This window comes from Pseudonaja textilis, chromosome 1 (assembly GCF_049901715.1).
Source record: "Pseudonaja textilis isolate UNSWEBS1 chromosome 1, rPseTex1.2, whole genome shotgun sequence".
NCBI lineage: Eukaryota > Metazoa > Chordata > Lepidosauria > Squamata > Elapidae > Pseudonaja > Pseudonaja textilis.
Genome location: NC_141990.1, coordinates 309,502,594 through 309,520,441, shown reverse-complemented (window position 1 = coordinate 309,520,441; position 17,848 = coordinate 309,502,594). Strand labels below are relative to the sequence as shown.

The window sequence follows — 17,848 nt, the reverse complement described above, 5'->3', positions numbered from 1 at the left end:
AAATTTGGATGCTTGGCAACTGACATGGTTGCAATGTCTCGTAGTCATGTGATCCTTTTTTGCCACCTTCTGATATGCAAAGTCAATGGGGAAACCTGATTCATTTAACAAACATATTAGTAACTTAACAACTGAAGTGATTCACTTAATAACTGTGCAAGAAAGGTTGCAAAATTTCTTTAGGAATGGAAATTTTGGGCTCAATTGTGGTCATAAGTTGAGGACTACCTGTATTACTGTTATCTGGCTGGTTGGCTGACTGGCTGGAGAGTGGGGAGGGGTAATGTGATGTAATGAGGCCTTACTAGGACCCTTTTGGTGTGTGGGCTCATGGGGAATGTGGCCCTTGGACAAAGTGGAGAAAGTCTGTAGGCTACCTGACCTGCTGCTAAGAAAATCTGGCTAGATTAGTGACTGATAGTTTGTTTGTTTGATACTTTACCACTTTTTCTAGGTGTATATCTTGTATTTTTGACAGATTTTCCTTCGGGATTGGAGTTTTCCATATTTCACTCATATGTAATTTCTGTAGACCTGATTGCTGTTAAAAAAACAAGCAGAACCTATATAAAAGCAGAAAACTCCAAGCAGCATCAAAATTACCTTAAAATCTTAAACCTTTTATTTTTTCTTTTACTGAGATGTATGTCAAGAGTCACATATTTATTTTCCTTTTGCTCGCGTGAGGCATCCTGAATGATAACTGCTCTACACTTAATGCAAATTAATTCTAGAAATAACAAAAAAAAAGTATGTGTTTCAAACAGGAACTAGGTTTAAATTACTGGAAATGCCCATAGAGAATATTTATAAAATGATGCATAAAGGTAGCAGCTGCTGTAACAGAGGAAATAATAAAAAGAGGAGATGAAAAGAAGGAAAGGGTCATTATAATTCAGGGGTGAGCCAACTTGGTCTGAGGTTGACCATTTAAGTGGGGCCAGCCAAGTAGGTTAGATGGAGCATAAAACACAACTGTATAATGGAGATTATATAGTGCTACGTTCATAGATAATATGCTCTAAGAAGCATGATATGTGTTTTTCTTGCCGTTATGGCTGGTGGAGCTGATACACATTTCTTTTCTCCTAAATACATCTATTTGCTGTTGGATTTTGCTGCTGCTGTTGGAGTAGGAGAGTATAGAGATTTTCAAAATCAGCCAGACAAATCGATAGCATACAAAAACCTTCCTCTGAATTATTTCAATGTTTTAAATTAACAATGCAAAATAAAACAACATTACTTTCTCTGACAGCTTGACCTTTACAACTAGATAGCTTTGTAAATGGCAAACAGCTGGTCAGCATGCAGTAAAAATACTACATTTCTTTATGACTCCGATTTCTCTGCCGGTGTGAGATTAACTATTTCCCTACCTGTGGAGTTATGGATCTTCTGAAAATCAGTTTATTTTAAGCTATTTTAATGTACATAGCTGTACTAAATTCCCTTAGAGTTAATTAAAGATTTTTGTTAGACTTAATTGGCAGCCTCTATCAGAACATTAATCTATAGCTCCTTTTCTCCCTCTGGTTTTCTGTGGTGGGTAGACAGAATACTATGTCATGCTATTTCCATCTTTAGGAACAGAATTAGAATAGAATAGTTGGAAGGGACCTTGGAGTCTTCTAGTCCAACTCTTTGCTCAGGCAGGAAACCCTATACCATTTCAGACAAATGGTTGTCCAAAGTCTTCTTAAAAACTTCCAGTGTTGGAGCATTTAGTAATCTTCCATCACTCAGAAATTGTTCTGACCCACGCCCTTTCCCAACAAATCAAACACAATCCAAAGGGAACAGAAACCTTGTAATGCTTCTGCAAAATAATTAGCTGTGATAAGCATAAGCCTTGCCAAACTGTGCGAGACTTGCCCAAAAGATAACAGACAAGAAATAATTTGCAATACAAGAATCTTCAGATACAAACTCAGGATACTGGAATGTCCCCGAGGCTGGAGTTTCAAAACGTCTTTGCCTTCTGCAAAATACGTTCGTTTCACGGCTGGCTTTTATCTTCTTGAAGGAGGGGCCATTACCTTGCAGCCTTACTCCTGAGTCGCCCGTGCTGTTGTAGCTGCTCTCTCCTATGAGCAATCCTGCACACACGCGCACTTGGCATAGGCTACTCGGGAACGTCCTCATCACTGCTGCCAGCCTCCGCAATCTCTGAAGGCAGCAGTCTACTCCCTAATGGTCCTGGCCCCTCATCTGAGTCCTCACTCACCTCAGTCGTCCTCACCTGCTGCCGGTTAACCACAAAAGGAATACACAGATCTTGAGTGGACTTTGATCCATCTTCAAACCTGCTATATTCATCTGCAGTCATTTGGTTTATCTACTCTGCCTCTCCAATTCAAACACACTCTCTTTCTGCTTATGCTTTCACCCAGTTCAACTTCCTCTTCTCTAACCTGATAATCTCTATGTATCTATTTTGTTCCTCACTATGTTCCCACTTTTTCACCTCCAGACGCATCTTATACGTCACAGGGATTACATGGCAGGATAGCAAACTATATTTACCTGCTCCGTTTTGTTACATTTATAATCATTTGTAATTTTGCAAGTGATAAAACATCATACATAGGAGGAACAGGACTTCAAGAGAATTGAAAGTGTACAGAAAGCCCTTTAATTAAATCAATAAGTTCATTGACATCTATTTTGTGTAGCCTGGATATGCGCCAGATGTTGTCATACTAGAAATGCCCTGAGTAACTTTGTAGGGGAGATGGGCATCATAGAAATGTAATAAATAAATAAAAACACAATACCCAGCTTCTGAGAGAGCAACATCTCAAAAACTCTCAGTCACAACTAGTAGAAACACAATTCCCTTTCCCACCTCCTTTCTGTATCAATAGGAGCACTGATGAGATCTACTAGTCTTTCCTTATCTAGGTACCTTCCACACGCAAATTGTCAGAATTCTTTTCACTGAGGGTATTGGCTGGAAGTTGGTCCCAATATCTGGAAGGTTCTGTCTTCCTTGTGAGGTGGTCCAGACCAGAAGCATACCCAGATGAATTAATTCTATTTTATTCTAAGGTTATATTAACAGAATTTCACAAGTCTGAAAGTACACTTCTCCTGTCACTTTTAAAGCCCAAGAAATGAGGGAAGACTGCTTTCGAGTTGTTTGCCATGCCCCAGTTCCTTTTTGTAGACCAAGATGCCTCTTATCCAACAGTTTTTCTGGTTGTGACTCTTGTCTCCCAAAGTCATTCCTACATGCCATTATAGGTTCTGAGGCTATGGAAGACTGATTAAAAAAAAGCTACTGAATCAGAGATTTTCTTTCTTTACATTGGGTTGTTGGAAGTTAAAATCCACCCCTCTCCTAGAAAAATGAAATATTTTAGGATATATTAAAAAGGCAGAATATTTCCCCTAAAAGAGAAGCCATTTAATTGCACCCCCCACCAAGTTTCAACCAAACTTATCACAAAGACAACCTACAATATATACACAGATCTTCTTGTTCAAGCCAGGTCACTCCTTCACTCATTGCACAATATGCTACCGTCTCATCCCACTTTTATTCAAAAGGCCAGCATACATCCTGTAGATTTTGGAAGAGAGTCAAATGTTTTGCTATCACCGCATACAGACAGTATTGCAAACTGTGATGGATTAATGACTTGATTTTAAAGAAGTGACAAACTGCAAGGAAGTTTACTGTAGTCAAAGTATACAACTGTTAATGTTTATATAGTCTACTGTAATATCCAAGCTTCTTGAGAAATGGGTTTTAAAGTTACAATTTGTCAAAGCCTATGTACATTTTCTCAGAAATAATGTCAAAAGTATTCAAGAAGGCCTTATAAACGTATGGTTTATCTCAAATTTATGAAAAGAAACCTGCCTTTGGAATCCTGAATAGAGGTTTTATTTTACAAGAAAATTCCTTTTAAACCAGTGTTTCTCAGACTTGGGAACTTTAAGATGTGTAGACTTCAGCTCCCAGAATTCCCCAGGCCACCATGATGTTCACACTTATTAAAGTTCCTAAGTTTGAAAAACACTGTTCTAAACTTTATATTCCTGAACACAAATATGCCATTAAGTGAGGAAAATTCTGTTTTAAGCTTTGTGTTACATTCTAACAGATTGTTAATGTTTGATAAACATCAGGAAGTTTTAATTTTTTTAAAAAAGCATCTTGTTTTTCCACATTTGTTGAGAAGGAAAATTTAGTTCCTTTTCAATGAGAAAAAAATAAACGCTCTTTTGAGTTTTATTTTTCTATTTAGTAGGGGAAATACAGTATCTTAGCATTATTTTATAGCAAGTGGTATCAGTACACACTTCAATCAAAATCTCCTAATTCCCATGAGCTTGATAACAGAACAAAGCCAAACACATCTACCTAGAAGTATTTTTTCAGTCTAGAATTGTAATATCACTGGCCCCAGAGATGCTAATCTTCTGGGATCATCTTTCTGCCACTTTTATTTTTATTTATTAGATATTTCTCCCACCTTTATTACTTTATAAGTAACTCAAGGTAATTAACATTCCTACTATGCTTTCCTCTTCCTATTTTCCCCACAACAATCCTATGGCATGGATTGGGCTGAGAGAGTATCTGGCTCAAAGCCGCCCAACTGGCTTTCATGCCTCACATGGGCCTAGAATTCCCAGTTTCCTGGTGATTGGCTCAAAGCCACGCCACCCAGCCAATTTTCAGGATTAAGTGGGGACTAGAACTCACAGTCTGGTTCACACCAAACTGGTTCTCTTTTTTAAAGGTAGAACTCTGAACCTTTTAAAAACGATTTTGAAGTGCTTTGTACTTTATGGAAAGATAGTTCTTAAAACAGCCACACCAATCTTAGGCTGGCAGAGAAGCCTGAGAAAAGAGAGTCTGCTTTAATGAATAGCTAGCTGCATGGTGCTGTGCCCAAGTGAGGTCGGAAGTATTCCTCAAGCATTTTCGAAGCACACATAATTTAACAGGAATAGTAATGCTGGCCCACCCAACGGGGTCATTATAGAAATTCCTTCCCCCTAAAGTACTCTTTATGTTCAAAGGAAGGAACTGGTTTATTGAAAATAAACAAAAATGTGAGTTACTATCAATTATGTTATACAGTGATGAAAGGCATAGACTGGATGTTGGGAATACACGTAGCCCCCCGCTTACTGACCATTTGAGGTTATAAGGGAGCTAAAGGAAGCTTATAGGCTGTCCTCAAAGTTATGGCAATTGCAGCATCCATGTGGACACTTTGCAACCAATGGGCATTTGTATAGTCATGTAAATTGCCTTTTGTAACCTTCACAGCTAGCTTCTAACAAGTGAAGTCAATGTGGAAGCCATCAGGAAGTCATAAATCATGGTCACATGATGCTGTGCTTAACATTCTGTAATTATTTGCTTATCAAACACATCCATAGCTGAGGTAACTCAGTGGTTATGTGACATTTATTTATCAACTCTACTGGTTAGTGAAGGGGCTGTCAGTTCCAATTCTTGTTTTTTATTTGACTTTTCTACTTCGACCTGTTAATTTGTTACTATTGCTCAAAGCTTGATCAAGTGTGATTAAGACTTGGATAGTGAACATTAGGGCAATAGGCTAAATTGGAAAGTAAAAAAAGAAATTGGAAGATGGAAATAGCACATCATTTCCAAACTGTTTCAAAGAAAATTACATGGATATTCCCAGGCATAAAACTTGATTTGAAGAAGACTTAATTTGGCTTCTCACCAGCCTTTAGGACTTAAAATGCCCCAAAATGGAATCCAAAATCTATTGATATATCCTAATGCAAAGAAAAAGTTAGATGTGCTGCAGACATTCTAGATTACTGTAATATATTTCCATTGATTTTTTTTTTAAAAAAACTATTAAAATCTTTACTTTACTAAATAAAGTAAAATATAACACGATGATTGTTGTGGTCTTTTTGCCAGAGCACTGAACTTTACGATTGTTTTATTAAACATTCCATTCCTCCAAAGAAGTGTATAAAATTGAGTCAGATGTGCTACAGATAAGAACAGAGGCACAATTAAAATTGTGAAGACAACTTTTTATTAGAAAAATGTTATTCCATTACCTCGCATAATGATTACTTTTACACATCTGGCTCATTCCATGCCCCGTGACTTGAATAAAGCAGAATAGATTTCTTTAAAAAAAACAACCCCACACACTATTTGTATAAATTAACTCATCAATACACATCTCTCTCTGCATCTATTTTGTAAATATCCAATGTCAATAAATAACTTTTATGAAGAGTATCTATGATATATTCTCATTAGCCTTGCCATTTGCATTTCTCCCCTCTCAATTAGGAATTTATATATACTGGTCCCTTGATATAATACTTCATATATTTGATGGGGTGGCCTGCAGTTCATAAAACTTTTATGCTACAATAAATGGGTCAGTTGTTATGAGCCACAAATGCTGATTAGGTTTTGTCAGTACACTTACTGATGTTTTGTTTGATCATGATTTCATTAATATCATTAATTCTTTATGATTGTAGAAAAGAAGCAAATTCTATGTTAGCTTATATTTGATTTGATATACAAGTGGCTTATGCATACTCTGGGCAAAACACATATAAACTCACAGCATTGACTTAATGACTCAGGGTAATTTGTCTTCCTCATTAAGAAAAACAGACCCGATTGATCATTTGTTTAACGCTTGCTGTAATGCTGAACTCATATATCTGGCAATAAACCCCATTGGATTGAATGGGTCTTATTTCTGAACTATTTAAATGCAGGGAGAGGTAATAGAAATGTGAAAATGAAAGGAATACAGTAAAACTTTGCTAGAGATATCAGGGATGTCTGCAAGGTGTGATCATAAAGTGAAGATGGCAGTGAAATACCATCTGTTTTTTTTTAATGTCACGGATGTCATATTCACTCTATGATCACACTGTACAAACAACTAAGCGCTATCATATCTGAGATGAAAAAAATAAAAAAATTACTAGATAGCTGACAAATACACAAAAATATCTTTGTTCCATCAAGTATTCATCTGGATGTCTGCAGCCCAGTTAGTGTATCCCAAGGTTTATTTTTTTAAAAAAACCCAAGTGTTAATCAAAAATCCAAATGCTATTATAAGGGACCATAGCTTTTCACGACAAAGGTCAGCTTTGGCCTATATGGGGTACTCCCCCCCACCCACAAAAAGCTGAGTCAGGATTTTAAAAAAATTGATTATTTTATTTCATCTATGTGCAATTAAAGAATAAATTAAATAAGTTGCTTAATTAATAAGTTAAGTATTGAATTGTTTTCCCTTCTTTGGTAGATGTAAAACATGCAGTTCAGTGACAACTTTACATCCTAAGTTTTTCTGGGGTCCCAGGCCCATGCATAGTGTGCGTCCTTAATTATCTTTCTCTCTAGATGTTGCACCACTCTTGGAGAGAAAGCACAAGAGATGATCATGGTTTATGGTCAAACAAATCAAGATATTTCTGCATCAGTGCGATTGAAGCTCTGTAGATGTGACACTCATGAAAAAAGATCATCGGAGCCACCATCTTGACTTTTTCGATCGTTTCTGTGGACACTCTTCAGGTAGAACTGGGAAAAATCCCAGCCTGAAATATTGTGAGCTTCCTTGAACACTGCAACAAGATAGAGCAAGATAAAGGATTGCCAGGATTGGCAAAAGGCAGTTCCTTCCAATCTGCTTCTTGAGCCCATTGTTGTCTTGCAGTTAGATTGGGAATATTTAGGATTGAGTGAATTTGGAGAATCCTCTCAGGTCTCCTTCTGATGAACAAGAACACAGCTCGGAATCATGGAAGCTATAACTGAGTTTTGACCCCAGGAAATGAGTTCATGCTACAATTTCAGTCGCAGTTCCATATTTTCCCTGAGGAGCCGTGAGAAATGGGCACCTGAATGCCTTCTCTGAGTCTGTACTCTATTGTCTGCAACTGTCCATCTGTTCCACAGGCATCTGCCTATTGTTTGGTTGTGATTTTAAGGGTATCTGACAGCAGGGTATGGATCGCAGTAACCGAAGGACAGGTGGTCTCAGGATGACAAACGCCCAGGGGTTCACAATGGAATTAACAGATAGAAACCGCATCGCTACTAGAAGATCCTTTTCTTGATAGTCTTTACTAAAATGGTTCATAAAAGCGTGGATCTGAAAAGACAAAACATTAAATCAAAACAGATATTTAGTAACTGTCTAAAACTTAAAGGTTTATGAGCCCTTTCTCATGCAATTCTTTTTGTAAATTAAGTATATGTATAAAATATATCATTTTATCTACAAGTCCAGTGGGATTAATTGCCAGGTATGTGATTTAGCATTACAGCTACAGTTGAGCAACAGAAGTGAATTAGATTAATCTAATTTTTCATACAATGTCCTTGTATTGTCACTGATAAGCTCATGGCAGAAGCAACCTTTGAAACATAAACTCTCTGAATCATATTATCCGCAGTCCCCCACCTACAGATGTCCACACAATTCTTCTCCTTATCACTTCCATCCTGGAAATTATGGCCACTGTAATCCTACCCATCCTGATTTCCCCTGATTTGGTACTCTCAGTTCTCCCAATTTCCTAGCCAACAACTGAGCAAGTACAAAAAAGCTGCATATTACCAATATCTGTGTGATATCTGGGTTGTATCTAATTGACATATTTGAAGAATGAGAGTAATGGTTACAAAGGAAGAGAAAATACAGCAAGCTACAGTCAGGGAAAAGGAAGCTGAATCAGAAAAAGAAAGAGAGAGAGAGAAAGAGAAAAAAGAAAGAAAGAACGAACCCAAATTACCAACCCATATATAATTTTCTTTATCTAAGCGAGAGAACTTTGGATATTTCCCCTATTGGCTGGCTGCAATCTTCTAGTAAACTTTATACTATAGTCCAAGTCAAGACCCACTGCTACTTCCATAATTATAGAAAGTATTTCCTGCATTAATGGCTAGCAAAGTAGCATCATGCAGGCCTCTTAGCTTAGCTGTGTATATACCGGTATTGGTTTGAAATTCAAAAACAGATCTCAGCATGTCTTGGGCTAATTACATTATATCTGTCAGCTTCCTTACAGGTTCTGTTTATCTCCTGCCCAAGGCAAGTTTTCACAATTCTCACTAGGTAGATAAATCCTAAAAGTATGCTCGCATATGATGCTGTTCTCTCCTTGCTTTCCCTTAGTCAATTGGTAGAATGGAATATTTTAATTAGAGCTGCTGACTCCTATATAGAAAAAGGAAGAGAACATTTGTAGCTCAGGGTTGAACTGTGGGGTCCTTGGTGGTCACTAAACTTGGCTGTTTTCTTGCCGACATTTCATTACCAAACTGGGTAACATCATCAGTGCTAGAAGGGAGTGGGATTTGCCCTCATTTTATATACTACTGGTAGTGCCTTATCCTTTCAATGTTGGTGGTAGTGTTCTTGATGGCTCCTTGATTAGGCTGTTTACAGTTAACTTGTTTGTCTACATTAGTAGTTCCTTGATTAGGTTATTGTTTACTTCTTGGCTGTTGTGTACTGTTAATCTTGGGGTTAATCTTGACCCATCTCAGGGTTGATTGTTGATGAGGAGGTGTTATGGTCTTTTTCTTTTGACTTTGTGATTCTTTCTTGAGTGGTAGATGTTTTTAATCTGTATGGGTCTGCTGATGGTCAATTTATGTGGGTGCTAGGTTTCCAGGAATTCTCTAGTGTTTCTGGACTTGCCTTGGCCTAAGATGTTCAGATTCCAGTTCAAGTCTATCCATGTGTTGTGGAATTAAGGAGTTTTTCACTGTATCTTCTAACTGCTAGTTGATGTTGATGGATGTGTTCCTCTAGTTGGTGTTCAGAGAGCAGCAGGACCTCACAAGGATAATTTTATTTGAATTATCACTCCAAAAAATGGCTAATTTTTTGCATGTGTACATGTATTTATTTGTATTTATTATCACATTTATAGAGTCACTCATCTTACACACACAGAGAGAGATTGGCATCTCTCATGACTATTCATTCACATTTCCTTCCTAGTCTATCTGGCCATATTTATACCACATCTACAATATGATTATTCCAAAAGATATGGTGAACTCTCTGATACCCCATGCTGAGTTGTCATCCTGGCTTAGTATGGTAGAAATCCTCCTCCAGCAAAAGGTCATGAACGAACAATTCTAAAAACCCCACCCCCTTTCTATTAGGTAAGAAAACTAAATGGAATTCCCCTGTCCAAAAGCAATATGTCTCTAAATAAATGATGCTGGGAGGAAGCTGCTGAGAAACACAGCTGTTCCCCTGACCAGACTAGAAAGACCTGGCCCATGAACATAGACTGCGTGGAAGTGAGTGATGAAATCTGGGTCTTGCAAACACTTTTTGTCCTCACTATCCACCCAAACAGAATCTCACCTCCAATTTAATGCTTGCCAGAACTTTTTGGAATGCCATACATTGAATAGTTTCTCTTTCACCTGCACCATTTTAAATCCCCCACCCCATGGTTCTATGTGTTTGCAGAAAGATTAGGAGCAATGAATTGGTCACTAATACTCTTAGGATGGCATTAATTATGTATTTATAAGTTCTCACTACTGACTGCCCAAATTATAGTCATGGTACAGTTTTGATGGCTTCAAAAAAGTCTAAACAAATGCACAAAGGCTATCTGCTACAACAGACCCTGTGGGATTAGAGACAGTACTGTAAAATTTAGAGCAGTGTTCCTTAAGACAGGATTTCTCAACTGTGGCAATTTTAAGATGTATGAACTTCAACTCCCAGAATTCCTCAGCCAGCCTGAACTCCACCCATCTTAAAGTTGTCAAGGTTGAGAAACACTGCCTTAGGGTCTAGAAGGCTAGAAACTGAGATGCTGTGAGTTCTAGTCCGGCCTTGGGCATGACACTAGCCGAATGATCTTGGGCCTGTCACTTTCTCTCAGCCCGATGAAAGAAGCAATGGCAAACCACTTCTGAAAAGCCTTCTCAACAAAATTGCAGGGATTTGTTCAGTCAGTCTCTGAGAATTAGACCCCATTAAGCAGGAAAATAAAAACAGCCGGATACCACAAAGATTAAAATAAAACCCAGTTTGTTCTGTACTTGAATAAAATATTACTCCTTTGCAAACTAGGTAAAATTTAATCTGAATGTTCAGTGTGACTGAGCAAATTGATGGCATTTAATTCAGACTCCTGAATCAATTCAAAATATATCTTTTGCAAAGATTTATTCTGAAATAATGCAGAATGTACAAATATTCAAATATATCAATGATTCAGACACATTTTGTTTAATTTAATGTCTTGAATCAATTTTCCAATACAATATATTACTTTGATTCAGAGATTCAGCTGCATTGTCTTTTAATGATATTTCCTAATAGAATATTCACAGAGCCCTAAAAATAACAATAAAGGTATCTGGTCTGTAACAAATTGAATATCACAACTGCTTTTAAAGGATAATATGATTTTTTCCATAATAAATTCCAGTAAGATCAACAGTTTTACTTTCAAATTAGATTTTATAGGACTTAATTTAGATGACATACAGTGTATGTTCATCATTACACATGGTACTGCAAGGCTTCCAAAATTAGAGAAGCCACAGATTTTTACTCTTCACAGCCATGAGAACTGGAAACTTCTTCCATTTCCTTGTTAACAAGTTATTCTCAGGATGTGAAATTCAGTAATTTTTCTTTGCATCTACAACACATTCATTTACAGTAAGTACAGAAAGTAACATAACTTGGAAACTTCTCAGATATCATGTCCCCATTTTTCTACTATTTCTTACTATTCTTAAAAACTATTCCTAATCCTGTTATACAAGTAAATCAAAACCATGTAATGAAATGGATCCAGATACTCAAAACTGGGCAACAGGTTTTTTTTCCCCAGTGATCAGTTATACTGTTTGATACATCAGCTGTTCCTTCTCAGGCTCTGACTAAGCTGGATGGGAAAAAGCCAGTACGTAGTTTGAAAATGTTTACGCTAAGAACGATTAGTTGGAAGATGATGGCTAATTCTATTGACATTCTTGGGAAGGAATGTTTTCCATCTCATTGCTTTGTTCTCAACGTGCCACGTGCCCTCCTACAGGGGGAAAAGCAGCTTGGTAGATGGGCAGTTTTGGAGGATCATGATTGGAATTAGACACACACATTTCTCCTCTAGCCTATCATCTCATCCAATGGTTTTACATTTGTTTGCATTTAAAAACTTAGTTAAATGTGCATTTCATTTAAAGTATATTTTGTCTTGAATTCAAGTGAGACCAATATTTCTGTACCCTGGTTGGCAATTCTCTTTTCTGAGAATTGGTTTTACTCTTATCAGTCCAGGATGTACAACAATGAGCCCTTTCTTGGCTGACTGAATGTATAAGTCTATCACACAGCTGTGACGTGGAGTTCTGTAAACATAGCCACATCATCCAGCAAAAGAAAGGAAGGTCATGCAGTAACGTCATATATCTTGACTCAAAATTATTTGCTATTTTTTTATCTGTGGCCTTCTAATAAAAATCATGTTAAAAATTCTGTGTGGTCTGGGAACATTTTGGTATCATTTTAGCTTTAGCATGTCCTCCAATAAAACATAGACACTAAAACTGCAATGCTTGTTGCATATTTATTTGAAAAGATTAAAACATTAACCTCACTAAGTATCATATAAAATTCATTCTAAGAGTCATTAAAATGCTTTATTCTCATTGGATTTTTGGATGGTTTGCTTGTTGCCAGCATCTTAAGCACCTGAAACAAGCCAGAAAGTTGGAGCTGGGTTCTCTGTATGGATGTGTGTGTGTGTGTGTGTGTGTGTGTGTGTGAGAGAGAGAGAGAGAGAGAGAGAGAGAGAGAGAGAGAGAGAGAGAAATTGCCTACTTTTGCTCTCATTGGAAAGGCCAGAAAGTAAAACTGGGATCTTTTGCATGTGAAATAGGTGTTTTATACTGAATGATGGGTGCCTTCCTCAGTTATCTGATCTCCCTGTTTGTCTTGGCAACATTACACACAATTTGTCTCCTCTATCCACATTTTATAGTGTTCTATAAAATAGTGTCCTGTTTTAAGAACCTTTAAGCCAAATGAAACTTTAGGTCAGCCCTTGCTTACTTGATGTTCAGAAATCTGATAATACCTTCCATCGTCACTAGCCAATATGGGCAATCACTATGGTGACAAAGAGGTAGAGAGATTCCTTTGAGTTGTGGTCAGCTCCTGATGATTTCATGGATGCGTAGTCTTTTTAGCAACTATAAGATAGGATTTGCTTTTTCTTCTGAGAGGTTTAAACTTCTCAGTTAGTATATATAGCCCTGTTGTTTCCTGCTGGTCTCTCATCCAAGTACTAATTGATCTTTGCTATTTGGATTTTTCAGATCTATGACGATTAGGCAGGTATTATTACGTGGCTGGATGGTTATTGTAATCCAATTTTCATGTAGGTCACTGAATAGGGAGAGAAAAGTTGCCCAACAAATGGTTATCATTACCACTTAAGAAGGATTACTTTGTTCATCACGTTGAACAATTATTGCAAGAATTGTGCATACTCAACAAAGTGGTTTCCCCCACTTTATAGGTGACAGTTGGAGGATATGACAGTTGCAGGATGTCCTGTTTTTGTAAAACAACAGTATCTGGTTGCTGAAAACTAAGTTCTAACTGCGCACCAAGCTTTTCTGATCAACATTCTGGAAACTAGCTTGTCTACCAGCTGCAAAAATAGGAGGAACAGCTGCAAGAAACTTCTGCATTTCAAATGCCTCTGTTGCCTCTTCACAGTTAGTTCACCTGAAGAGGAGTTTGGAAATGGTCTTAAATAAGCAAGAATTGTTGTGAAGACATGAAGTTAGCTGATGAAAACAGGAAGGTATCAGAAAGAAATTAGAAAGTGTTCTGCTTTGGCTTTCTTTGGTGTGAGAGGGAGGGAAGGAGAAATGCTGCAGATTTTATGGTTCTATATTTTATCCTTTATCAATAACAAGCTAGTATTTCTCGTAGCGTTTGCTTCCTTACCTGATCTACCTCGAAGAGTTGATATTCTCTTTAGGAGCATCTGCTATGGTGGTCACTAGCATAAAAATGGTAATTGCACCTGGGCAACCAAAGACCCATTATTGCACTTTTTCAACTTGCGTGTCCCTTTTTAACACATATTGCTCGCACACAGAAAGGTGCAGGGCTTCAGTCATCCACTCCTATCCACAATGCTGAAGTCAGTGACATGAAAGCCTTTGCACCTGCACACATTGTGCCACAAACTAGACCACCACATTTTAATCAGGCAAACCCAGCCTTTCTGCAGTTTATGATTCAGTATGCCAGGTGTACTCAGAAAATTGAGTTAACTACCGTATTTCCCCATGTATAAGCCACCCCTTTTTTCCAAAATTTTCAAGCCCAAAAAGTAGGGGGGTGGCATATACAAAGCAGGTACACTTTTATACGTGAAAATGCATAAAATAATAAAGTAGGAATAAACTGGTTTTCCAGCAGTATGCTATACTTTTTGTAAAAATTGTACGTGATGATACGATTACGAGTGCGAGTACGCGATAGAAATGCATACGCTAGGCATCGGCCTGAATGCTTCGTTCCTACTCTGCGTTCCGATGCGTAGATTGCTAGTGTCGCCCGCACCGCCGCGTCATGACCGAAGTTGTAGATCTAGACGTCGAATTTTGTTTCTTTGTAAATTTTCTTTCTTCATAACTTGTTTCTCTAATAAAATATTTTTTTCAAAACTTCACAGTCCAAAAATTGGGGGGGTGGCTTATACAAAGGGGGTGCTTATACATGGGGAAATACGGTACTACAACCATTATTCCTTCAACCATGAGTAAACATAGCCTAAGATCATTTAGTAAATATTTAGTTCATTAACAGAAGCACCCATTCAATCTCCTGTCCCCTTTGTGTAATTCCATCAGAATATGCACAGCCTAAGTCACATTGCTACATCCACTTCTGATGTTTCAGTTCAGGATTGGTTTTGCATACCCTGGCTACGTAAGAACCTTGTAAAATGCCCTACTATGAGCAAGCTTTTTAGCCCCCAAATATATAATTTAACCTGTGCTGTGGGTATGTTGATGACAGTTCTCACCACGCTTGCATACTCCGGTCATGGGGATTTCTATCATACCCAGTCAGGATGATCATTGAATATAAAGGGATGACTGTCATTGATGTCCAGCACATTCAGAAGAGGGTATCACCAGATAAGTAAAAGCTCTCTTGTGACTCAGATATTGGTTGGGTTGAAATGATATAGCCTTTGCTTGCTCTTGGACAGACTCAAACTTCTTCTCCACCACCTGCCTGCCTGCTTGCTTAAGCAGGGCAGTTTAAGTTGGGATGACTTTCTCTTTAAAAATGTTCTATTGGAGAGCTATGGTCTCTCCTACAAGGTCACTCAGTGTTAAACACTGAGTCACCTTGTAAGATGGACTCTCCCTTGAGTTGGTCCTGGTAAATATGTGGACCCATCTATATAATTTTTTTGCCAACAATGGAAAAATTATTTCCCATTACCGCACCTTTTCAACTTGCATGCCAAACAATACTCTCAATATTTTCTTGTGGTCTATCAAAATTGGATCTTTTTTTAGTGTTACTCAAGGTAGTCAAGATTGGCCAGGCAACAGCACCAGGCTGCACTTCCCTTGATTCAGAAATTAATTAGCGTTGGGCATCTTATTTCTTGGATGGGAGACCATTTTACACGAGACCATGTGACAGCATCAAACCCTCACAGCTTCAACCTCAAACTGTCTACTGTGGACTCAGCCCATTCCTAAGAGGTCCGTAAAGGGGGCGTGCATAAGCGCACCAATGTGCCTTACCATCCCTGTCACTGTCCCCATTTATCTGTACTTACTTCCTTTATTTATGTTTATACCTATACCTGCTATCTTGTACATGTTTGACAAACAAACAAATAAAAATAAATAAATCAGCGGTAGTCTTCACTGGGAAGTTGAAATTTTTTCCCAGAGGAGACAACAGTGCACCACTTCTGCAATGCTGCCATGACCATGGCATGGATGGTCCCCAATATGGTAGCCATCAGGGGCTGAGCTCACTCGCAGGGCTTCTTTCCTTTTTTCATTATAAAAAAAAAAAAGAAAAAGCAAATTAAGTCTGTGTGTCTCCTTTTCCTCCACCCAGCAGTCTTCAGTTGTGCCGGACTACAGATCCAATCATCCTTTGCCAGGATGCTTAAAATGGATGTAGCCCAGGGTACCCGAAGGGCGCCAGGTAGAGAAAAGCGATGGTACCCTTTTTTTTCCTGCTGCTTTTCGGCACAACTTACTCCAGCCAAAGGCCAGGCCAGGCCAGGCCGCCGTTTCAAGCTCCAGTTTCGCTCGAACTGCGCCGGGACTCACCGTAAAAGGCAGGGAGCAGACGGCAAAGATGATGGTCATGATGGACAGCAGGATGAGGTGATCCAGCTCCTCGGACATGGAGAAGGGTCTCCGGGCACTCTGAGCGCGCTCCCCGCGAGACTCCGGCTGGCGGCAAGCGCGCAGCTGAGCGCCCAGCGTGGGGCCTCGGCAGGCACCGGGCAGGCCGGTGTGCGCCCGCCTCAGGTACATGCGGCAGAGGCTGACCATGACCACCAGGTTGCCCAACAGGACGGCTAGGAAGAGCAGCAGCACCACCGAAGCGTAGAGCAGCGCAAAGGCGCCGGCTCTGCCCTCTGGGCGCATGTGAATGAAACACCACGTGCCCGGCTGGTAGTCCTTGTAGCTGCCGAAGCCCATCAGCGGCAGGGCGCAGAAGGCGGCGGCCAGGCCGTAGAGGGCGGCCAGGGCTCCCAGCAGCAGCGCCAGGGGCCGCCCGCTCAGCAGCCGCTCGTATAGGTACGGCGCGGCCATGCCCAGGCTGCGCTCCAGCGCCATGGCGCCCAGGCAGCTCATGGTGGCCAAGCTGAAGAAACTCATGGAGAAGGCGAAGTAGTCGCAGAGGCGCCAGTCCAGCTGTATCAGCTTGCGTTGTTGACCGTAGGCCGCCAGCACCACCGGGCTGAGCAGGCAAGTGCCCAGCAGGTCGGTCAACACCAGCGCCATCAGCAGCACGTGGAAAGGCGCCAGGCGCTCCCGCCGCGCCAGCCGACGGCGCCGCGCCAGTAGCAGCAGCACCAGCGCCGTCAGGTTGCCGACCACGCCGGCTGTGAACATGACCGCCGAGATGGCCGGGCCGTCGCCCAAGGGCGACGGAACCGACGCCCCCTGTCCCTTGTTGTAGAAGAGCGGGGTCGGCCGCGTGCTTCCAGGGCCCGCCTCGTCCATCATCGCGGTGAACTGGCGGAGCGACCGCTCCTCAGTGGGAAAGGAAAGGAGCTGGGCGGGCGGGCGAAGATTAAGCACCACCTTCTGCCGTCCCCACTCCCCCGACCGACCCGCCCGTCCTCGATATCGCCGCCAGACTCCAGACGAGCCGGGGTTGCCCTTGCAACTTCCGCGCGAACCGCTGCTCTCCTGAAAGCATCGGGGGGAGAGGAGGGGGTATTCCCAGCGCGGAGAGGGCGGCCTCCGCGCTCACTTCTACTTCGGAACGAGGGAACTTTCTCACGTTCTTTTCTCCAGAATGAAAGTTTGCAAGCGGAACCATTCCATACCTTACAACGAAACTGACTTTGCCCCTCAAAATATCCCCTCTCCCGCGTTGGTGGCACAATTGCATAGAAACGCAGCTTTGAATTCATTCTTCTTTTTCCATTATGGAAATAAATTTGATTTCTCTGACACTATATGAACCAAGAGCTTCCTGGGTAGATCAAACGTCTCTGTTTGCCACCTCTGCTTTTCCAAAAAAGAAAAGGTGTGTATTGGTGTGACTCTAAAATGCCC

At 40.1% G+C, this 17,848-nt stretch overlaps 1 protein-coding gene across 1 annotated transcript; it reads right to left on the bottom strand.

The window, feature by feature from the left end:
• Window positions 1-7,790: 7,790 nt before the first annotated feature.
• Window positions 7,791-17,304, bottom strand: PTGER2 (prostaglandin E receptor 2). The gene is made up of 2 exons (XM_026698394.2): window positions 16,382-17,304; window positions 7,791-8,147 (listed from the first exon to the last, which is right to left on the bottom strand). The coding sequence occupies exons 1-2, from the start codon at window positions 17,288-17,290 to the stop codon at window positions 7,920-7,922; spliced, it is 1,137 nt and encodes a 378-aa protein (XP_026554179.2). The 5' UTR covers window positions 17,291-17,304; the 3' UTR covers window positions 7,791-7,919.
• Window positions 17,305-17,848: the final 544 nt, after the last annotated feature.

Excerpts from the sequence above, each read along its gene's own strand:
- PTGER2 (XM_026698394.2), bottom strand. The coding sequence starts at position 17,290 with ATGATGGACGAGGCGGGCCCTGGAAGCACGCGGCCGACCCCGCTCTTC. Across the intron at positions 8,148-16,381 it reads TCTGCTCCCTGCCTTTTACG|ATCCACGCTTTTATGAACCA; the intron begins GTGAGTCCCGGC and ends TTGTCTTTTCAG.